At 40.2% G+C, this 24,183-nt stretch overlaps 1 protein-coding gene across 1 annotated transcript in view; it reads right to left on the reverse strand.

Annotated features, from left to right (window-relative positions):
* Window positions 1-8,212: 8,212 nt before the first annotated feature.
* Window positions 8,213-24,183, reverse strand: part of LOC144597671 (uncharacterized) — a 42,698-nt gene continuing 26,727 nt past the window's right edge. The window contains exons 16-21 of the mRNA XM_078407195.1: window positions 22,832-22,908; window positions 21,786-21,877; window positions 20,499-20,637; window positions 18,048-18,110; window positions 11,657-11,717; window positions 8,213-8,370 (exon numbers count right to left, since the gene is read on the reverse strand). Of these exons, the coding sequence (XP_078263321.1) occupies window positions 8,213-8,370; window positions 11,657-11,717; window positions 18,048-18,110; window positions 20,499-20,637; window positions 21,786-21,877; window positions 22,832-22,908 (590 nt within the window). The remainder of the gene's footprint in view (window positions 8,371-11,656; window positions 11,718-18,047; window positions 18,111-20,498; window positions 20,638-21,785; window positions 21,878-22,831; window positions 22,909-24,183) is intronic.

A 24,183-nucleotide genomic window follows, 5' to 3' on the forward strand; every position in this document is an offset into this window, starting at 1 on the left:
TCTTATTAATAGTTTCCTACCATTTATGTGAGGCTCACCAGCCTGTAATTTCCTGGATTATTCCTATTTCCCTTTTTAAACAAAGGAACAACATTGATTACTCTCCAGTCCCCTGGGACTTCCACGGTGGCTAGAAAGGATAAAAGTATGAATGTCAAGGCTCCAGCAATTTCCTGTCTGGCCTCCTTCAACCTGGGATAGATCCCACCCATCCTTGGGGACTTATCCACCTTAATGCTCTCCAGGTGACCCAACACCATCTCCTTTTAATCTCAAAGTGCCCTTGTATATTAGTATACCCACACTAATCCCCAATCCTCCATGTCCTTGTCTTTGGTGAATACCGATGCAAAATACTTGTTGAGTACACCACCTACATCCTTTGACTCCAAACATAAATTCCTTCCTTTATTCTTGAGTAGTCTCCAAAGTTATCCTCTTGTTTTTAAGATATTTTTTCAAAAGCCTTGAGTTCCAATTTGCCATTTCATAGCCCCTTCTCGTCCTCCTATTTCCCTTCTTTCTTTATATTTCTAAAAGGACTTGTCTGGTTTCATCTTCCTAAGAATTCCATATGCTGCCTTTTACTTATGGACAACATTTACAATCTCCTTCATCTTCCTAAGTTCCTTTATCTGGCCACTGTTGTCCCTCCTCCTGATCTCTGTTCCACAAGTCTTTACATGACTCCCACAGGTCACTTACCCAATCATAGTTGCTCTTAATTTACTCCCCTAGCTCCTGTCTAATAATGTTGTGATTAGCCCCACCCCAATATCTTTCATTCATTTGTTCTATATCTCTCCCCATCAGCGTCTATATCTCTTGTTTCCCTTTCCCGTGACTTTCAGTTATTTTGCTTGTGCAGCTTACAACCCAGTGGTATGAACATTGATTTCTCTAACTTCAAGTAACTCCTGCATTTCCTCTCTCTCCATCCCTCCCCCACCAAGTCGCACCAGCTTCTCGTTCCCACCTAGCAAACAGCTAACAATGGTGTGTTTCCTTTATCGTCGTTACTTTTTTACATACCTTTCATTCATTTGTTCTATATCTCTCTACATCATCGCTACATCTCTCGTTTCTCTTTCCCGTGACTTTGTCTGAAGAACGGTCTTGATCCGAAACGTCACTCATTCCTTCTCTCCAGAGATGCTGCCTGTCCCGCTGAGATATTCCAGCATTTTGTGTCTTTCCCCAATTTTGTACTTTATCATGTCCATACTGATGCCTTCTCGTATTTTGTTGTCAACAGTTTGACTGGCTAACTGGTCTTTGGTGCATTCTCTGCAGTCATCTCCCTAAGAACCCTGAGCTGTAGGTGATCAGATATGTAAAATGTTGCCAGAGGAAACATGTAGAGGCCAATGCAATTGCAATACTTGCAGACATTTGGATGACATCAGGTGTATGAATAGTAAAGGTTTAGAAAGATATGGGCCAAAGGTAGGTAGACATCTTGGTGGGCATGGAAGGCTTAGGTCGATTTACCGTTACAATTCCTCAACTCTATCCACAGTGACTCTACATCGTCAGTCCCTATGTCACCCCTCACAAGGGACTGAATTTCATCCCTCACCAACAGAGCTACCCCACCTCCCCTGCCCACCTGCCTGTCCTTTCTGTAGGACGTATAACCTTGAATATTCAGTTCCCAGTCCTTATCCTTCTGCAGCCACATGTCTGTAATCCTCACAATGTCATATCTACCATTAATTCTGGGGTCTTTCTTCATTTTTCCTATACTCTCTTTCCCTTGAACTCCATCCTTGTCTATCTCATTTGAACCCCCCTCCACTATTTAGTTTAAAACCACCCGTGTAACAGTGTCAAAATTGCCTGCCAAAATGCTGGACCCCGCTTGTTGAGGTGCAACCCGTCCCTTTTGTACAATTCACCCTTACCCCAAAACAGATCCCAGTGGTCTAAGAATCTAAATCCCTGCCCTCTGCACCAGCTCCTCAGCCACACATTCAGATCCCCTATCTTCCTGTTCTTGCCCTCACCAGCACAAGGAACTGGAAGCAAACCGGAGGTAAACCACCCTGGAGGTCCAGGACTCAATAGACTATTTCTTCCTCTGATTGTCTTGATCTTAATAGAAGTAATTCTTTCTATTTTTGTAGAATTTCTTGATTTTATATATTTTTATGTGCTTCACCTTTCAAGTGAAGTTTTGTAACAATGTTTAACTTTTTTTAATGAATTGATTAAGGATTATCATTTTTCAATTAAAATGGATAGACTGTATAGTTGTCATCACTTCCAATATATATTTTCCTTCCTAGCCATTGATTCCCCATTCACCTCCCAATCCATTGTTCGGCTGAACCAGACTGCTTACAATCTGAGTATTCAGTTTGACATCCAGGAGCCTGTATGTAACAAAAAATACCAATTTCCACCTGAGCCCATCCAATACTAAAACGCAAACAAATTCTTTATCCTTGAAGACTCAATTACAAACTGCTTTTGTCGATGTAATATAAAATCTCTATCACTTGCAAATTCTATTACTCATATCTGAATGAGTGGGATGAGATTTTTGAGAGTGCTGCCTTGCAATCACTCGGAATGAATTGGCAATACAATGTTCTTTCTTATTTTTCATTCGTATTCAATAAACTGTTCATGTTTCAGAAAATAATTGACTTTCCCCATTTTAAACTAATTATCAATTTGGCTAACAAAGCTTCTTGCAATGTGTAGTTTGCTTTTCTTGACAACTATGTATGTGTAAGTACAGAAGCAATCCATTTTCAGTTTGTTTCTCAGCAGTTGTTCTATGAAATATTGACTTAATAGCACAATATCATCCCCACGGTACTGGCAGCAAAATCTAGTAACCTAGGTAAACCCATTACTGTGTTTACCAGCCAAATGACTCACTCATTTGCAGTACAATAAAAACTAATCTTCATTTAATACAGAAGGACGAAGGGGATTAACTGGCACTTGGTACTGCTAAAATCATCCTGCTGATTGCTTTAGGAACAATTTTATTACAATTAACATTTTATTATTTTGCAATGAAAACATACTGAGAAAAAGATAGAAATCAAATCATGCAAAACTAATTTCAGCATTACATAAGTGAAAATTGATTTTACCAGAAGTAAAATGCGATAACAATCATTTTCAGCCACTCTGGAAATTTGTCCATGCACCTCCCTGGGTGCACTTGCACATCTGATGTGGTTTTCTTGTCAATTGTGTACCCCAGGATGACAACATCCCCATGGAACACTCATTCAGGAGCATTGTGAGTGAGGAAATAGTCATAGCATACAGCATGGAAGTAAGTCCTTTGGTCCAACTCATCCAACTCGACCAAGATTCCTCATCTAAGCTAGTCTCATTTGACTGCATTTGGCCCTTATTTCTCTAAATCATTCCTATCCATATACCTGTCCAAGTGTCTTTTAAATGCTCTTATAGTATATGCCTCAACTACCTTCTCTGGCAGTTCCTTCCATATGCCCACCAACCTCTGAATGAAAAAGTTGCCCCTCAGGTTCCTATTAAACCTTGCTCTCTCAACCAGCCTATGTCCTCTAGCTTTTGATTCTCTTATCCTGGGAAAAAAGACTGTGCATTCATCATATCTACTCCCCTCATTTGAAAAATTCCCCCATGGTAGGCTGATTAAGATGCATGGGATTATCAGTGACTTAGACTATGGATTCAGAACTAACTTACTGATGAAATACAAATGGTTGTTATGGACGGCTAGAGATCTATGACCAGTGGAGTTCCACAGGGATCTGTGCCGGACCTCTGTTGTTTGTGATATATATAAATGACTAATATAAACGTAGATGGGTTGGTTAATAAGTTTGCAGATGACACCAAGGTTGTGGATCGTGAGGACGGCTATCAAGATACACGGCATGATATAGGTCAGCCATAAGACTTTGTATGTCCAATTAACAAAACCACATAATCATTGCTTGATCATCCTTATTTTTCTTTGATACATTTGCCTGAACTACGACTTATGCAGTGTTCCCTGAGTGCCTGCAACTAAATTGGTGGATGGTTAGACATTTGCAGTAAAGAATATTACAAATAACAGTGAAGGGCAAGTATGAAAAGCTGGAACATTAGCTACGAGATACTACACAGTTCTTAATTCTACATTCCTTGCACAAGGCTGTGCTCTGCTTCCTTGCTGTAAAGGATGGATTCCTTTATCCAGAATACCATCACCTTCAATAATCTCTGATTCTCTGCAGGTTCTGGATCCATAATTCTGAGCCTATTGCTAACTGACTTGTGGCCATGATAAGCTCCCTCCTGCCCGTGACTGCAAGCAGCAATTTCATGTCACCTTCTATAGCAAGAAAGAGATTATTACACTGTGTCTGTATGATGTGTGTGTGTGTGTGTGGTAAAAGCATTTGTGTGATGTGAGACATGTGCATGACTGTTGTAGTCACAGTATATGATTTATCTTGTATTAGGCCAATGGTCTTCATCAAGGAGCGTTAATTACTGATGATTATTGAGAGTTAAGTGTTCAGGGTGTGGTGCATTAACAGGGTATATGTTCAGTGGTACATTTCAATGCAGACGAACCTTGTTGATATACTTAACCATGCATATTACGTTATTAAACTTCATCCGGTATTAGGATTAGATCCTCCATGGCCATCAGCTCTGAAGAAGGGTCTCGACCCGAAACGTCACCCATTCCTTCTCTCCCGAGATGCTGCCTGACCTGCTGAGTTACTCCAGCATTTTGTGAATAAATATTTGTACCAGCATCTGCAGTTATTTTCTTATAGCTCTCACTACTTCTTCATTTTGAAGGCTTGTTGGGCCCCTAGATGTTTTGGAGCTCTTTCACAGTTGCTTCACTTTGACCAGGATGCTGATGAAATGGAATACCAGCTCCCAGACGTGTTACAGTATTATAATACCTGTGCACCTCAAGCAGTTTATTGACTTCAGGTTTTTTTTGTGGACATGAATTTGGGTATTGGTTGGTAGGTAGTAAATCTGGATCTCAAAGGCTCAAAGGAGCACAAGGAGTTAAGATCAGATGCTGGAGCCAGACACACGTAACTGAAAGATCCACTGCCCATAAATGTTTACAAGTTAAAAGCCACTGAGTACATGAAGGATCCAGAAGCAATTTTACCAACCATTGTGAAATACAGTAAATACTCAAATGCTTTCAGTAATCAGCTTTTTGATTAAATTCATTGTGCAGTGCATGTAAATATTGTGCCATTCAAGAACATTTCTTGGCCTTTATTCCTGTGTCTTATTGATGTGTAGCAAATTATTGATGTCTGAAATTTCTATGAAATCTGCTTCTTTCAAGTTCTCGGTGACTCAAGTCCTGCTTGCTGGATCTTATAAAGCCATCGCTTTGCTAAAGGAAAGCATAGAGCAGCACTCTTTCCTGGTGATCATAGTCCAGAGAATTCAGAGCATCATTGATAGATGTCATGCAACTGGACAAGTTTATTTCAGCAAGGCAGTTATGAAGAGCAAGGCTGTCTATTTATTAGAGATTCAAGTGAATGTAAATGCTGGAATCTGGACCAAAAAATAAACTGCTGGGGGCAGTTAATGCACTAACTGTATGGTTTATACATGATCGCCAACATATTAAGAGAGCAGATTAATGCCTGGCTTCCCAATCTGAGCCCAAGAAGGGTTTACATATAGAATGGGACTTTTGATTCAAAACTCAAATGAGTTCTGAAAAAAAAAGAGATTGTGAGGCATTGGTAGTGATCTTTCAAGAATCACTGGAGTCAGGAGTGGTGACAGAAGACTGGAAAACTGCAAATGTTACTCCACTGTTTAAAAAGGGAGTGGGGCAAAAGAGGGGAAACTGTAGGCCAGTTAGCCTGATTTCAGTGGTTGGTAAGATTTTAAAGTCGATTATTAAGGATGAGGTTTCCAAGTACTTAGAAGCACTTGATAAAATAGACTCATACCACAAATTTTGTGCCATAGACATTACACAAAGAATGACAAGAGACAGAAAGATCCCAGAATCAACGATGGCTTCGGATGCAATTTTATTGTGCCCTACAGAAATATCAGAATAATATATACCAAATCATTTATGCCCCTTTTCAGTCCATGATTCTTTCTAATGTTTTGGTTTGTGATTTTGTGGAACTATTTTACCCAATACCCAATATGAACTTCAATCACACCCATTTCTGCTGTCCTAATTCCAAATCGAATGTCACCAAAAAATTGTTAAATTGAGATATTGTAGTGGCCTGGCGGAGGCCAGAGAAAAGGCAAGACGCCAGGCAGTGTTTAGTGAGATTCTTTATTAGGCTGTGAGCTCCTGCCCACAGCGTAGTTCTCCTAGGGATAAGATACGCCTTCCCTTGGTCTGGCTTTTAACCCCTTTCGCCTGTCCGTCACGTAACGAGGGGGCTGACCCAAGGAGTGGCCTGATCCGCCACAGGACCCCCCCAAGAACCGGACCCCCCCCAATATCCTCTTTTTAAGAAATCACAACTGTGTTTAGTTCCTTTAAAATGACAACTTGCATGTTCACTGATGGCAGCTAGTGCCTAATCTCCCAGTTGCTGCTTTATTCATGTACTGCTTATCAGGGAGCAAGTCAGGAATATTGCAGTGATGTCTTTGGGGTGGCGTGGACATGAGGGAAAAGGAAGGCAGTGGAGAGAAGGAGGGAAGGCAGAAAATGGGGGTAAATAGGAAGTAGAAGATAGGTAGGAGAGGCATATTAAGAGAGTGTATATGAATATCAGAAGGAAAAATAATAACTGGGGGATAATCAAGGCAGGGAAATGCTTTGGTTCCCCTTACTACAGAGAGGTCCAATTACGCACAGTATTCTCCATAGCATTCACCAGGGCCAGAGATCACAACACCTTGTTTAAAGGTGCTGTCATCTTTATAATATCTATAAAAAACAACACATGAAATTGTGGTATCATTGAAAATGGAAATTATATCCCATTGGGAACCCATTAATTCACAATTGGTTCCTGCCTTTCTGCATGATTTACTACTTTATTAACGATGAATTAATCATGAATATTAGAGGTCATGGCCATTTGATCCAATTTCTGTTGGTGAATCAGAAACGTGCACCATCCGTTGCTAACTTGATCATGCATAAGATAAAATGCAGTTTTGACATTCATGTTAGAGCGAATTGTGTTTAGAAGCACCAACTTCCTGATGAGGAGACTTCAACATTATTTCTTTGCGTGATTTATGTAGAAAATCAGGTGTTTCTCATTCCTAATTCAATTTCTAAAACAATTAATCAAAAACTTTATGTTTCTTGCACTTTTCCTACTAAAATCAAAGCTGAACCTGGAACAGAATTATGATTGGTGTTTATTTAGATTGCAATTATGTAACAATACAAGGGTGGAAATTCCAGGTCGCCTATGAAAACTATAGATATATTCTGCATTGATAATATTTCTTTACAGTAATCTTTTCAAATCAGTTTCATTTTATTTTTTTATATTTAAAGTATGTCCAGCTTTGCTTTGTCCGTGCATTCAATAGTTATGGTGAATTGAAAATATATAAATTTCTGAAATAGGAATTTTAGAATCTGGTGGTTAAATAATAAGATGAACAAATAAAAATTATATGACATTTATTTTTTATATGACCATTGAACAACACTCTAAGCTTTCATGTTAATGACATATCAAGTAACTACATAATCAAATTACTTTAATCTTATGAAGTGACTATGAACAATATCTAAAGTTGCTTTTGTAAGTATTCAAGTACAATTTTCCATGTCCTTTTATTTATGTTAACACCATTACTTTCACAGAGTCGTATTAAACTAAAAGAACACGTTTTTTCTTGCACAACAGCTGGTGCCAAATTTGAAATGTTTCCGTTTTTCATAACTAATAACCAATAGTCAAGCACTCAAATCAAGTAGTAGATATAGAAAGTATTTTAAACTGGGCTCCCAAATGTTCTTGTTAGTTCTTATTTGCAGAATTTCAGTATAAGACCCAGTAAATGACATTGTAATCATTTTTGTAAAGACATCTTCATCAATTACAACCAACAAAAACAAAATTTCAAGAATTTAAAATAATATTACAAATATTTCAATTAAGACTCCATAACACAAATATTATAAACAAAGATGCAAAACTGGATAACAATTGTTAATTGACCATAGAGGCTTATTAATAAGGAGTAGGTCTGAAAAGGATGCACAATTTTAAAAGAATTTGAATAGACCTGGCTGGGTTGATCTCTGATCTTGTCCAAATGAAAAACCAAAATTGAAGTCATCTTTGCTGTTTCCATAATTATTTGAAGATAAATCAGATTGAAAAGAAAATGTAAATGGTTGTTCACTTGATGGACTCATCATCCCTATGAAAATTCAAAGTAGCATTTTTAAAGTACAATTTCAAGGTAGTTACATGTAATCAATAAAAGTTATACACTCAAAACGAATGGGAGAAAAACAGATGGCATTGAGTATAATGTACTTTTATGTAGCAGGAAATTGCTTCAGGATAAGACTGACGGGAAGAAATGTGGATGTTATTGCAGTTCAGAAGGGGTAAGCTTTGGATAAGGCTAAATACATGTATATGATGAGCGTTTAACGGCATTGGGCCTGCACTCGCTGGAGTTTAGAAGAATGAGGGGGGACCTCATTGAAACATATTCAATTGTGAAAGGCGTGGATAGAGTGGATGTGGAATGGCTGTTTCCACTAGTGGGAGAGTCTAGGATTAGAGCTCATAGCCTCAGAATTAAAGGACGTTCCTTTAGAAAGGAGATGAGAATGAATTTCTTTAGTCAGAGGGTGGTGAATCAGTGGGATCCTTTGCCACAGAAGGCTGTGGAGACTCAGTCAATGGATATTTTTAAGGCATATATAGATATATTCCTGATAAGTATGGGTATCAGGGGTCGTGGAGAGAAGGCAGGAGAATGGGGTTAGGAGGGAGTTACAGATCAACCATAATTGAATGGCGGAATAGACGATGGGCCGAATGGCCTAATTCTGCTCCTATCATTTATGTGCTTAAGATGTCAGCTCCTGCAGAGTGATAGGATGGAGTAGTACCTTTTGAATTTCTTCTTGGTGAAGCTGATATTAGGAGATTGAACAAAAGTAGAGCCATTCAGAGAAACTCCTTTATTGAATGCATTAACTCTTAATCAATTGGTGAGACATAGCGTAGGCTTGGCGACCATTTCACTGAACATTTACGCTCGGTCCGCCAATGGATCTCCCTGTTGCTATCCATTTTATCTCTTGTTTCGCATTCCTAGACTGACCCTTCTGTCCTGGGCCTCCTCTATTGCCAGAGTGAGACCACATGCAAATTGGACAAACAGCACCTCATATTTCACTTGGGTAGCCTATAACCAGTGGTATGAACATTGAATTCTCCAATTTAAGGAAACTACTACAAACACCCTCCTTCCCCTCCCCTTCCCCTATTTTCCCTCCCCCTTCCTCCATTAAAACACCATTAACCAGTTCCACAGTTCACAACAATGTATCCCTCTTGGGCTCACATTGTCTCTCACCAACAATCGGCATATCAGGGAACCTCCTTGCCTGAGGTTTACAGTTGCTGGCCCCGATTTGTTCTGATTTTTTCTCACTTCCAGTTTTCCCTGTTCCCCTCCACTACAATCTGTCTGAAAAAGGGTCCTGATCTGAAACATTACTGATCCATTTTCTCCACAGAGCTGCCTGACCTGCTGAGTTAGGCCAGTGTTTTGTGTCTATCTTTGGTATAAACCAGCATCTGTAGTTTCTTTTTATTACAACTAAACAGCAATGTCTGCCACAACAATGTATCAAGGTTATAACAAATGGGATACTCAGTTCCTTAAGTTAACCTTGTACGTCTATAAATGTCATAGCTTCCTATCCAAGTATCCCTGCAATCTGTACATTATTGGCTTACCTTTAAGTTTCTTTTAAGGACAGGACCACCACATAAAATTCCTCAATCTAAAGGTGTGATTAGTTGATGACTGCAGACATAGTTGAACTTTGTGCAGCCTAGCTTGGAAGGACAGGTGAAGAAAGTGAAGGAACCAGGAGAGGTCACAAGGGGCACCAGGGGGGGGTGTCACAAGGTTGGTGGAGAGAGTTTCAAATGGGATCATAGAGGATTGTGAAGGTAGACTCATGGAGAGATTGTGAAAGTACTAGGAGTCAGGAACCACATGATGAAGAAGGGTCTCGACCCGAAACGTCACCCATTCCTTCTCTCCAGAGATGCTGCCTGTCCCGCTGAGTTACTCCAGCATTTTGTGTCTAACTACATGATGAAGATAGGCAGCAGAACTCAAACAAGCATGTGCTTCAAACAGTACATGTACATCATAAAGTTATAATTCTCATAAAATTCCACAGATTGAACAATTAAAATGTGTTGATAAAGTTTCCACTACACAGGCATGTGAGTGAGATAAAAAATAAGAAAAGATCCGAGCGCTTGCACAAGGCGTACAACGGGGGTCAAATATTTACACACAAAATTACCAGTTTCAAGCCTCATTTAGTGCATTTCAAAGTAAAAACAGACATTACAAAATAATGTGAATATGTCACTGTACACTAATAACATTTTGAAGTAAATTCACACATTAATTGAAAATCAGCCCAAAAAGGTGGTAATTGGCTTTTCTGCTGTTTTATATTTTAACCCTGTCTTAATTAATTTAGTTATATAATCTTGCACTTAAATTTAATATTTACTCATTACAGTTCCACCACTGATTTTCTGGCTCTCTTGGTTCCAGAGCTTTGCTGGTTTATCCAGCAGGCCAAGGAAGACGGCCATGGGGATAGATTTGCTGGAAGATGAGGTCGAGATTGGCTGCCTTGCCCAGCCGAGGTGCCACATTTTCGGGAAGAATTCCACGGTGCGGGGGATTTCTCGCGGAACCCCTAGCGACCGCTAGCAACTGAATTGACAAATTGGCCATGGAAGTCCTGATTAGGTCGAGATTGGCTGCCTTGCCCAGCCTAGGTGCCACATTTCTGGGGAGACTTTCCGGGGGGGATTTCTCGTGGAACCCCTAGCGATCTCTAGCGGAACCCAGTGTTCATTATAAGTCTAAACATTGTTTTTTCGATCCGATTTCTCCGTTTATTTGTCAAAGTGAAAAACGCAGAAACCATGCAAAAAGCGCAGAAAATGGATTTTAAAAACGCGGAAATCCACGGAAACACGGAAAATTCACATGCCTGACTACATCCTCAGCCGCTTTCTCCCATTTCTTTTTGCAATCCACTGTACACTCAAATGAAAGCAAAGGGGCATAGAGCAATGGGTATAGTGTCATTTTGGGAAGTAGGGAACTTTAAGTCAGGATAACAATAACTGTTAAGATACCTTCAAAGAAATATTGATGTTATTGGAGGCAAGCTTTTGTTGCTCTTCTACCTAGAGGACCCCATTCTCCATTCCCATGATACAAATTACTTTAACACTATTCCCTCAAGCTGATACATCCCAATCACATGCCAATAGAATGCCTGGAAGTTTGTTTGTGTTAGTCCAGATATGGCACATAGACCAAGGTAAAGTTATAGACGGATAGATAACTTTATAGATAAGATGATAGTTATACACAACTAAATGACAGTGTTTCTGTTCTTTCGGGCTAGGCTACTTACCAATATCTTTTGGAGGTGATTGAAGATTGCTTGTCACATTAGTTGAGTAAGCTTTTTCAGGCTGAAAAATATAAGTATTTGATTACAATCTCAAGTCAGATTACAAGCAATCATATGTGACAACACCTGTCAAAAAGCCTCACCAGTCTATTTTTGTATTTAAATGTAGTTTAATTTATACCCATCACTATTTCTATGCACTATTTCCATTGCATTTTATTTATTTCTTCACTGGCCATGCAATCTATTATTTAAATGTTGACATGATTGCTGCTTTGTTTATAATGGGCCACATTCAACAATATCACAACCCCTTGTTTTTAAAAACCTTTACACACATATTACTTTGTAAAATTTTACATTTAATTTGCTATCCATTTACATTCTAAACTCTTACTGGAAACAGTCTGTTCCTTTTCACAATTTCTTATTCTCACATAATTGGACAGAAATTGTAAAACAAGAAATCGCAGATCTGGAAATCAGAATAAAGCATCAAAAATACTGGAAATTTCCATCAGCATCCAGTAGGCTCGTTCTTCGCCATGAAGAATGAAATACGGTCAATGCTAAGGTACCATTCTTTCCAGTTTGTATCAGAACTGGCCAGCTGTAAATGCTGAGGGCATTTGAGGCTGAGGACAACTTAATAGAAGTATATAAAATTATGAGTAACATGGATACGGTAGATAGTCAGAGTCTATTTCCCATGGTGGAAATGTCAAATATTAGAGGCAAAGATTTAAGGTAAGAGGGGAAGTTTAAAAGGGATTTGCAAGGCAGGTTTTTGACAGTGATAGGTGCCTAGGATGTGCTGCCAATGGAGGTTATGGAAGCAAATATCATAGAAACATTTAAAAATCAGTCCGACAGGCACGTGATCATGAAAGAGGATGGAGGAATATAGACCACTAGACCAAGTGGACCCGTTGGGCCCAAACTTCTCCAGCATTGGTGCAGCACCCTCTCCTCCCCCCTCCCCTTCCCCTCTCTCCCCCCCTCCCCCCTCCTCCCCCCACCCCCCACTCCATCCCCTCAACCCCCCTTATCCTCACTCCTCCTCCCCTCCCTCCCTCCATCCCCCCCTCCCTCCCTAGGAGATAGATGTAAACTTTAAAATGTGAATAACTTTAAAAATATGACACCGATTTCAATGAAACTTCTTCCATTAGCACCAAAGGGACAACGGTGAGTAAGGTGGGCCTAAAATTGTCACACTATCGTGTACCGTTTTGGCTGTAGTTCAGGAACAAACGAACAAACGAGAGGTTTAGTATATAGATGTTTAGGCAAATGAAATGAGTTTACAATGGCATCATGATTGGCACAGACATTGTGGCCCGTAGTTCCTGTGCTGTACAGCTCTTTTCCTGCAGCCCTTGTGGCTAAAGGGATCAGGGGGTATGGAGAGAAGGCAGGTACGGGATACTGAGTTGGATGATCAGCCATGATCACATTGAATGACGGTGCAGGCTCGAAGGTCCAAATGGCCTACTCCTGCACCTATTTTCTATGTTTCTATGTTTCTATATTCTAAGTGCATTTCATCTGATCCGGTCATCTTTAAATTCAAGAGAGGTGCCGGAAGTCTGGAGGGTAGCAAATGTTGAGCCTCTATTCAAGAAGGGCTGCAGGAAAAGTGCTGGGAACTATACGCCAGTGAGCTTGACATCTGTAGTTGGAAAGTTGCTAAAGAGTATTCTGAGGGATAGGATATACAGGCATTTAGACGAACAAGGGCTTATTAGGGATAGTCAGCATGGGTTTGTAAATGGGAGGTCGTGTCTCACAAATCTGATTGTTTTTTGAAGACGGGACTAAAAATGTCGATGAGGGCAGAGCTGTAGATATTGTATATATGGACTTCAGCATGACGTCGGGCGGAAGAGGAAGGAGGTGCTACAGCGGGAGTTTAGAGAGTTGGGAAAAGCACTGAGAAGTAGGACGTCGAAGGTAGTTATCTCTGGACTGCTACCGGTACCTCGTGCTAGTGAGGCCAGGAACAGAGAGATAGAGGGTATGAATTTATGGCTGAGGGGCTGGTGCAGAGAGCAGGGATTTAGATTTCTGGACCACTGGGATCTCTTCTGGGCTAGGGGTGACTTGTACAAAAGGGACGGGTTGCATCTTAACAGCAGGGGGACAAACATTCTGGCAGGCAGGTTTGCTAGTGTGACACCTGTGGCTTTAAACTAAGTAGTGGGGGGGAGGGGTTAACAAATTGTGAATATGAAGATGAGGTAAAAGGGAATACAGGAGATATTGCAAAAGACTCTCGGAAGAATGGGAACAGAAGTTCTAGAGCGGAAAAGAAATTAAGGGCAGGGCCAATTGTGAACGATGTGAGAGGGGAGGTAAATACAGAAGTTAAAGTGTTGTACTTAAATGCGCGTAGTATAAAAAATAAAGTGGATGAGCTTGAGGCTCAGTTAGTCATGGGCAAGTATGATGTTGTAGGGATCACTGAGACATGGCTACAAGAGGACCAGGGCTGGGAACTGAATATTCAGGGGTACACAACGTATAGAAAAGACAGACAGGTGGGCAGAGGGGGTGGGGTTGCTCTGATGGTAAGGAATGATATTCATTCCCTTGCAAGGGGTGACATAGAATCAGGAGATGTTGAATCAGTATGGATAGAAATGAGAAATTGTAAGGGTAAAAAGACCCTAATGGGAGTTATCTATAGGCCCCCAAACAGTAGCCTCGACGTAGGGTGCAAGTTGAATCAGGAGATAAAATTGGCGTGTCAAAAATGTAATGCTACGGTGGTTGTGGGAGATTTCAACATGCAGGTAGACTGGGAAAATCAGGTTGGAAATGGACCCCAGGAAAGAGAGTTTGTAGAGTGCCTTCGAGATGGATTCTTAGAACAGCTTGTACTGGAGCCTACCAGGGAGAAGGCAATTCTGGATTTAGTGTTGTGTAATGATCCTGATCTGATAAGGGGACTAGAGGTAAAAGAGCCATTAGGAGGCAGTGATCACAACATGATAAGTTTTACTCTGCAAATGGAAAGGCAGAAGGGAAAATCGGAAGTGTCGGTATTACAGTATAGCAAAGGGGATTACAGAGGCATGAGGCAGGAGCTGGCCAAAATTGATTGGAAGGAGGCCCTAGCAGGGAAGACGGTAGAACAGCAATGGCAGGTATTCCTGGGAATAATGCAGAGGTTGCAGGATCAATTTATTCCAAAGAGGTGGAAAGACTCTAAGGGGAGTAAGAGACACCTGTGGCTGACAAGGGAAGTCAGGGACAGCATAAAAATTAAGGAGAGGAAGTATAACATAGCAAAGAAGAGTGGGAAGACAGAGGATTGGGACTCTTTTAAAGAGCAACAAAAGTTAACTAAAAAGGCAATACGGGGAGAAAAGATGAGGTACGAGGGTAAACTAGCCAATAATATAAAGGAGGATAGCAAAAGTTTTTTTAGGTACGTGAAGAGGAAAAAAATAGTCAAGGCAAATGTGGGTCCCTTGAAGACAGAAGCAGGGGAACTTATTATGGGGAACAAAGAAATGGCAGACGAGTTAAACCGTTACTTTGGATCTGTCTTCACTGAGGAAGATACACACAATCTCCCAAATGTTCTAGGGGCCGGAGAACCTAGGGTGATGGAGGAACTGAAGGAAATCCACATTAGGCAGGAAATGGTTTTGGGTAGACTGATGGGACTGAAGGCTGATAAATCCCCAGGGCCTGATGGTCTGCATCCCAGAGTACTTAAGGAGGTGGCTCTAGAAATAGTGGAAGCATTGGAGATCATTTTTCAATGTTCTATAGATTCAGGATCAGTTCCTGTGGATTGGAGGATAGCAAATGTTATCCCACTTTTTAAGAAAGGAGGGAGAGAGAAAACGGATAATTATAGACCAGTTAGTCTGACATCAGTGGTGGGGAAGATGCTGGAGTCAATTATAAAAGACGAAATTGCTGAGCATTTGGATAGCAGTAACGGGATCATTCCGAGTCAGCATGGATTTACGAAGGGGAAATCATGCTTGACAAATCTACTGGAATTTTTTGAGGATGTAACTAGGAAAATTGACAAGGGAGAGTCAGTGGATGTGGTGTACCTCGACTTTCAGAAAGCCTTCGACAAGGTCCCACATAGGAGATTAGTGGGCAAAATTAGGGCACATGGTATTGGGGGTAGGGTACTGACATGGATAGAAAATTGGTTGACAGACAGAAAGCAAAGAGTGGGGATAAATGGGTCCCTTTCGGAATGGCAGGCAGTGACCAGTGGGGTACCGCAAGGTTCGGTGCTGGGACCCCAGCTATTTACGATATACATTAATGACTTAGACGAAGGGATTAAAAGTACCATTAGCAAATTTGCAGATGATACTAAGTTGGGGGGTAGTGTGAATTGTGAGGAAGATGCAATAAGGCTGCAGGGTGACTTGGACAGGTTGTGTGAGTGGGCGGATACATGGCAGATGCAGTTTAATGTAGATAAGTGTGAGGTTATTCACTTTGGAAGTAAGAATAGAAAGGCAGATTATTATCTGAATGGTGTCAAGTTAGGAGGAGGGGGAGTTCAACGAGATCTGGGTGTCCTAGTGCATCAGTCAATGAAAGGAAGCATGCAGGTTCAGCAGGCAGTGAAGAAAGCCAATGGAATGTTGGCCTTCGTAACAAGAGGAGTTGAGTATAGGAGCAAAGAGGTCCTTCTACAGTTGTAACGGGCCCTGGTGAGACCGCACCTGGAGTACTGTGTGCAGTTTTGGTCTCCAAATTTGAGGAAGGATATTCTTGCTATGGAGGGCGTGCAGCGTAGGTTCACTAGGTTAATTCCCGGAATGGCGGGACTGTCGTATGTTGAAAGGCTGGAGCGATTGGGCTTGTATACACTGGAATTTAGAAGGATGAGGGGGGATCTTATTGAAACATATAAGATAATTAGGGGATTGGACACATTAGAGGCAGATAACATGTTCCCAATGTTGGGGGAGTCCAGAACAAGGGGCCACAGTTTGAGAATAAGGGGTAGGCCATTTAGAACGGAGATGAGGAAGAACTTTTTCAGTCAGAGGGTGGTGAAGGTGTGGAATTCTCTGCCTCAGAAGGCAGTGGAGGCCAGTTCGTTGGATGCTTTCAAGAGAGAGCTGGATAGAGCTCTTAAGGATAGCGGAGTGAGGGGGTATGGGGAGAAGGCAGGAACGGGGTACTGATTGAGAGTGATCAGCCATGATCGCATTGAATGGCGGTGCTGGCTCGAAGGGCTGAATGGCCTACTCCTGCACCTATTGTCTATTGTCTATTGTCTATTGTTAGATCGCATAGGATCCAAGGAGAGATAGCTGAATGGGTAAAAAAATTGGCTTCATGGAAGAGAGCAGAGGGTGATGGTGGAAGGTTGTTTCTCGGACTGGAGGCCTGTGACTGGTGGTGTGCCTCAGGGTTCGGTGCTGGGCCAATTACTACTTGTCATCTATATCAATGACTTTGATGAGAACATACACAGCAAGATTTGCAAGTTTACAGGTGATACAAAAGTGGGTGGATTTGCAGCTAGTGAAGATTATTGTGAAAAATGGCAGCATGATCTTGATCAATTGGCCAGGTGGGTTGATGGAATTTAATGCAGAGAAATGTGAGGTGTTGCATTTTGGGAAGTCTAACATGGGCAGGACCTACACAGTGAATGATCGGGCTCTGGGTAGTGTTGTAGAGCAGAGGGATTTAGGAATGCAGGTGCATGGCTCACTGAAGGTGGAGTCATAGGTAGATAGGATGGTCAAAAAGACATTTTACACATTGGCCTTCACCAGTCAGAGTATTGAGTATAGAGGTTGGGTCATGTTGCAGTTGTATAAGACGTTGGTGAGGCCGCATTTAAAGTATTGTGTTCAGTTCTGGCACCATGTTATAGGAAAGATGTTGTCAAGCTGGAAAGGGTACAGAGAAGATTTGTAAGGATATTGCCAGGACTAGAGGGTCTGAACTATAGAGAGGGATTGAGTAGGCTGGGACTCTATTCCTTGGAGCACTGGGGGATGAGGGGTGATCTTATTGAGGTGTATAAAATCATGAGAATAGATAGGATAGATGCACAGTCTCTTGCCCAGAGTAGGTGAATCGAGGACCAGAGGACATAGATTTAAGGAGGAATCTGAAGGGTATGGGTAAGGGTGGTGGGTGTATGGAACAAGCTGCCAGAGGAGGTAATTGAGGCAGGGACTATCCCAGCGTTTAAGAAACAGTTAGACAGGTACATGGATAGGACAGGTTTGGAGGGATATGGACCAAATGTGGGCAGGTGGGACTAGTGTAGCTGGGACATGTTGGCCAGTGTGGGCAAGTTGGGTCGAAGGGCCTGCTTCCACACTGTATCATTCTATGACTATCTAACAATATAAAAATTTGTAATTGCATTGATTTTTACCGTTTTCTTGAAAAACAAACTCGAGAATTCAAACTGATTAACATTGATGTGGGTGTCAGTCTCCTGAAATAAAGGAGGTAATTATTCTTAACAGTAACAATCTGATATGTAAAATAGGAGAAGAACATGAATTGTTCAATATTATTTACAGTCAATTGCAGCCTTGAAGTTGGAAAATCAGAAGAAATTGATCTATTCCTATTTGAAATTTCTGGTAGGAATAAATCTGACATTCTTTTCAACAATATCTTAACATTTTTTGATTTAATGTGATATGTTGGTTTAAATCTTTCTAGGTGCCATCCTTTATATGAAAGTGGTATTAGAGCAAAAATGTCAAATATTCAAGAAAACATATTTTAGTTTGTTGAAGAATTGTCATTCTATATACTTTGGTACAAATACATGTATACCTGGAGAAACTGTATGCAAAAGAGTCTGGCCATAAAAATGGAACAGCACTTTGCTCAGTTGTGATCAAAGTGAAGGTTACATTGACAACAAAATGTTTGCATGTGCTGTAAAATTAACTCTTACATTAAATTTAGAAGGAAATGTTAGCATTGTTCCTACACCCTCCTCTGTCTCTAGAATAAATGGGTTTGTGCTGGGTGGAATGTAAAATTGTTAAAACAGTGAAATCCAAGTCCTATTTTACTTTCTTACAAAGATTAGGTTGATGATAGAGGGTGGTGGGGGTTGAGCAGGGGGAGTGGTTGGAAAAGAGGGGTGGCAGTGGAAGGTAAGTGGCAACCAGTTCACAGTGGACAAAATAGTCACTTAGATATTTTAATAAGGTTAAAGCTTTTAAATGTCTGATCTGTTTAAGATTAACCCATGCAAGCTGGATTTTCTAGGATTTGGGAAATCTAACACTGAGATCTGAGGACTGCTATATTTAGGGATGACCTGAGCTGGTTAACAGTATTTATCCTTCTCTTGCCATATCTTAAAAATTTCCATCCTCTTTTTTTTGTTGTTGCTATAATTATTCACAGTTGGTTTGCTTGTCTTATTATAATTCTCTATTGATTCAAATGATTCCTTTTAACCACTAATTTCTCCTTCCCTCCTCCCAGCCATCTATCTTTCCATTTTTACTTTCCTTCCCTCACAACCTCCATACAATTACCTTAGTTCCTTGTGTCTGCTGTGAAGATATAATATCTTCCAATTCCAATTAAAGGTTATCAGTCTCCATGTATAGAAGGAAATTGATGTATGGTGGAAAGTGTACTACTGGCAACACCAGTTTAATGTCAGGACATTGTCATAATATTTTTCTTTTATTTCCAGCCAGCCAAATTTTGAGACAAATGACTGGCTGTAGATAATCCAGCTGCAGAAATTTCCAGATGGGTTCTCTTGCAGATAATCTCTTCCTATCATGTACTAGAGGTTGGAGGTTCACAGAGGGAACAAACGTGAATGCCAATCAAGAACATACGGGGATCTAAATGCAAAAGAGATTGAAGTACGATGGAGAAAGTAATATATTTTTAGATATTAAAGTAATCAAGACATTTTAATAGCATTCTACAGTTGAAAAGATATTCAGATTTATGTTTAATAGTTGACGACAGGGGAGCCCAGTATTCAGAAAACATAGCAAAATATATCAGCCGGCAATATTAACTTGGGCTATAATAAGTGGGAGAAATTGACGTTAATTATCAATTCTCTTGAGATTTTGATTACCATAATACTGATGTGACATTGCCAAATGAAAACTAGAAGTATCTAAACAGTTTGTAAGGAAGAAAATGTTAGCTTGCTTAGTTTAGTTTAGTTTAGAGATCCAGCTTGCAAATAGGCTCTTCAGCTCACTGAGACCACGCTGTCCAATAATCATCCATATACTAATTCTATCCTACACACTAGGGACAATTTACAAAAGCCAATTAACTTACAAACCTGCACATCTTTGGAATGTGGGAGGAAACTGGAGCACCCAGAGAAAACACACATGGTCACAGGGAGAACGTACAAACTCGGTACAGACAGCACCTTGGTCAGGATAGATCCCAGGTCTCTCGCATTGTAAGGCAGCAACTCTCCCGCTGTCCCACTGTGCCGCCCTTTGCTCCAATAGACAAAGTTGGTTAGGGCACCTGAAGTTTACTTGATTTATTCTGATAAGTCTCAATTACAAAATGTGCAAAAGTAAAAGATTAGCCATGACCAAATTAAGTGGTAGAGCAGATACAAGCATATGTGTCTGCAATGATTCCATCAATATTCATTCCACATATAAAAGCAATACAGTCTGGATATGTGTATAATGTGCCTCCCCAACAGAGATCACATTTCATTTTCCATGCATACCTCTGCTGGAAGTTAAACTTGTGAAACGGATTTCACTTGTAATAATGGTATCATATAAATTATTTTAATCTCTTGCAGTCAAGAGATAAATTTCAAAATGCACTTTACATATTACAGAAATATTACCTGCTCAGGGGTATCAGTTAGGTCAAATGGCATTCTTCCAAATAAATTAAATCCAGTTGATTTAGGTGTAGTAGATGTATTCAGGAAGGAAAAGCCAGAAGACTTTAATGGTGTTTCCTCAAGAGGCAAGTAAGAATTCCTAATGTAAAAATTATATATTTTTATTTAACACTTTTCCTTTTTGAAGGATAAGAATGACTGGTGATACAATATACAGCAATATCAATTTAAATTATCATTGGAAGAATAAAAAGAGAGTAATCATCTATTCTGCTTAAGTATTCAGTACCACACTGATCGGACAATCACCAAACCAGGAACATTCAAACATTTGTTAAGGAAGGGGATACCTACTGCTCATTAGATTTATTCTGACGGGTTTCAGGTAAACTATATTGGATGTGTAGCTTTGTAACTGTAAAGAACTATAAACCAAGGAGAACATCTGTGGAAATATTAATATGGTAGTTCAAGCATTCTTTTCTTAAAGGTAGACCATGTTCAATAAAGGATTTTCTTTAATGGATTAGAAATGTTTTTAGTGACTCTCCCATCTGATGTCAAGTAACAAGTAGGTTTTTATATGGGTTGAGTGAATGAAGAATATATTCCTAAGGCACATGTTTTCTATTGGATGTAACTTGAGCGATTAATTAGGGAACACTATCTACACTACGTGGGCCTAATTGGCAATAACACAATTTTGGTCGGGAATTAGAAAACCACTTGAAGGTTACTTTGGAAATTGACAAGCAGCAAAAAAGCTGTCTTGGATTTAAAAGTAGAGGGGAGGGGGAGAAATGTTGCCATGGAATCTCCCCACTGTAATCAGATACCATTGTCTCTTAAAAACTCAGCTGCTACTTTGACCGTGGCTGGTCTTTCAAGTTATAGCAATCTCTTATATTGACACTTGTGCCAAGATACTCTATTAAACAATGTAACACATAGCTTATAGTATTTTTAGCTTGCACTTACAAAGTAAACTGATTGCCATTGAAAATCCTGTGGAAAAAGTAACATTCGTTGTGCATCTGAAACTCTCTTGCCCCTAACTCCCATTTTCCCATTGATGGAATTGTCTTTATAACATGATCTTGTTTAAGACAAGGTTTCTTAGGAGCGTATTGATTTCCTAACAGCAGAACTACCTGTATTCTATCCTGAAAGGAAGGCAATATTTACTCTTACAAAGTAGTAAATACTAATTTTTTTTAACAGAAATATAATGACTGCCAGATAACAATTATTTTATGACGGTAACTGTATTGTTAACTATATCATTACATTTCAAATTCCTTTTGCTCCATTTCATCCTGTTCAGGCGGTCTTGAAAAAATCTGTGGTGTGACATTTGTCACCTCTTCTGTGCCACCTGTCTATGAAATAATAGGAAAAGATTATCTAATACATACTGAGAACCGCAAGTGCTTTTGCGATTCCAAAGTTATTGTCATCATATAGTTTGGATGTGATATGTTAGCCCAAATTTTCATGTAACATTATGTGAAATCCCAAATAACACCCTGAAAACATTCCACCAACTTGGTTTGAAAATGATCAGTAACAACAGTCTACTGAGTCCATTTGCAAGTTGCCAAGGTATGGTGCCTTCTTCAAATTACCAGCTGCAGCTGGCCACAAAGGCCCATGGCAGCCGTCATGTCTATCCCAATCACCTTCAAACTGTTGCCCCTCTCCTCCCCCAGCCACCATTGGCCTTTGTGTCCAGGGGTGCCTCTCACAGCTGACTTTGAGGGCACAGAAAGTAAGACCTCCGGTTCCTTCTTACTGGCCCTTTGTCCAGCATCTGCCACCATTGCCAACTCCCTCCACCCTCCTCCCCGGTACCTGGTCCTCAGAGGCAGGCAGGAGATGAGGCGAGCATCGGGCAAGGCTCCCCCTCCTGGCATGTTCCCCAGTGAGTGAGCGCGCCCTGATGCCGGGGTATGGCAGCGGCACACAACCCTCTGGGAGCTTTTGCCGCACGCGGCCCATCGGGAGTTTATGTTAACACGTGCCAGCAAACATGCTTCTAGATTAGTAATGATGGAAATGCATTAGATGTCAGACGTTCGTTCTTTAATGTCAGGGTCCGTAAAGGGATACTTCATATCTTTTCTCTCAATTTAACTAAGTTTTCAATATTTTAATTTCTACCTGGAATTTTCATGCCTGAGTAGCTGCAGATGTCTTGTGACACCTAATTTGATGGAGAGGCTATGTTCTTTTAAGTTTTGAGAGTGAAAGAAGGTGCAAGGAGAAAAACAAAGATGTAATCAACTAACGTTCTTGCTTTAATATTTGTTCCAGTTTTACAACCTTTTGTTTACCTTAGAGATATAAGTTGATTCAGCACGAACAAAAGCCTTGCTCTGATTAGCATCCATTTTCCTCATTGTTCCATCATCTGCATTTATTATAAAAAATAAAATCCTTGTATGTGTGTGTTCCAATATATAAAATTACTTGTTGTTCAAGATAAGAAAATCATTGATTAAATTTTATTCTAGAAGTATGACACATTTTCTTGGGGTGTAATAAATGGGATATTAATGCTAAGTATTTCAAAAGCACCAAACTAAAACAATACCAGGATGTTTAAAAAATATCTCTATTTATAATGTGTATTTCAGTTTCCCATTTCAAGACCTTGGGATGAGCAAGAATGCCCATCTCTATTAGGTGAATGCTGTAGGGCACGGACCATGAGTTGAAATTCTGGGAATTGAGCGGGTCTAGGAAGATCTGGCCTATTCTGTATAAAGAACCAACTGGCATTTGGCATGGTGATTGCTTTAAAATTAAACAATTTAATGTCATGGTAATGACATTTCCAATGGGCGATTTTGAAGTTACAGATTTATTCATAATCAATTATTTCAGCAAAACAAATTTACTTCTCAGAATATAATGGATATTCCTATTTTATTATATTTCATTTCAGAAACATAGAATGAAAATTCATGTTTCCATATGAGTGACTTTCATTAATACACTAATCTTCAAGGCTCCTTAAGTATTAAAATTTATTATGGTTATGTACAAAATATTGAAGCCAATTTGCACAAAGCAATATCTTTGCACAAAAAGGGTCCAACTGCACTCCTGTTGGGTCAAAGTCTATAACTTTGTTAGTTGACAAGGTCGCTTGGCTCGAGGTCTAGCTTCAAAATTAATGGCATCATTTTCAGCTCATATGGCCTCTACACTCAAGCACTGTACACGTTGTTTGTTCAGAATTAATTTCTCACATCTCTTTTGTGTTATTAGATCTGAGGGTCATTGGCAAGGATAGTATTTGTTACACATCTTTAAATGGCACTGAGAAATAGCATTTAAGACGGTGTAACAAATGTGGACCTACTGATCTGCCTTCTCCATTATCCCATCCAAACTCATCTCCAAACTCCCGGACCAAGTAATCTGCACATCACTCTACCATTTGTTCCTTGACGTTCTGAACCACCGACCATAGTCAGTGAACATAGATGACAACACCTCCTCCACATTCATTCTCACACTGGTGCCCCACAAGAATGCGCTCTCAGTCCCCTACTATATCTCCCATGCACTCAAAATTGTATGACCAAATTTGGTTTTAACTCCATCTACAAGTTTGTCTCAGTGGTGGTGGCATGGTGGTGCAGCGGACGAGTTGGTGCCTTCTAGCGCCAGAGACCGG

Source organism: Rhinoraja longicauda, chromosome 10 (assembly GCF_053455715.1).
Source record: "Rhinoraja longicauda isolate Sanriku21f chromosome 10, sRhiLon1.1, whole genome shotgun sequence".
NCBI classification, from domain to species: Eukaryota; Metazoa; Chordata; class Chondrichthyes; order Rajiformes; family Arhynchobatidae; genus Rhinoraja; species Rhinoraja longicauda.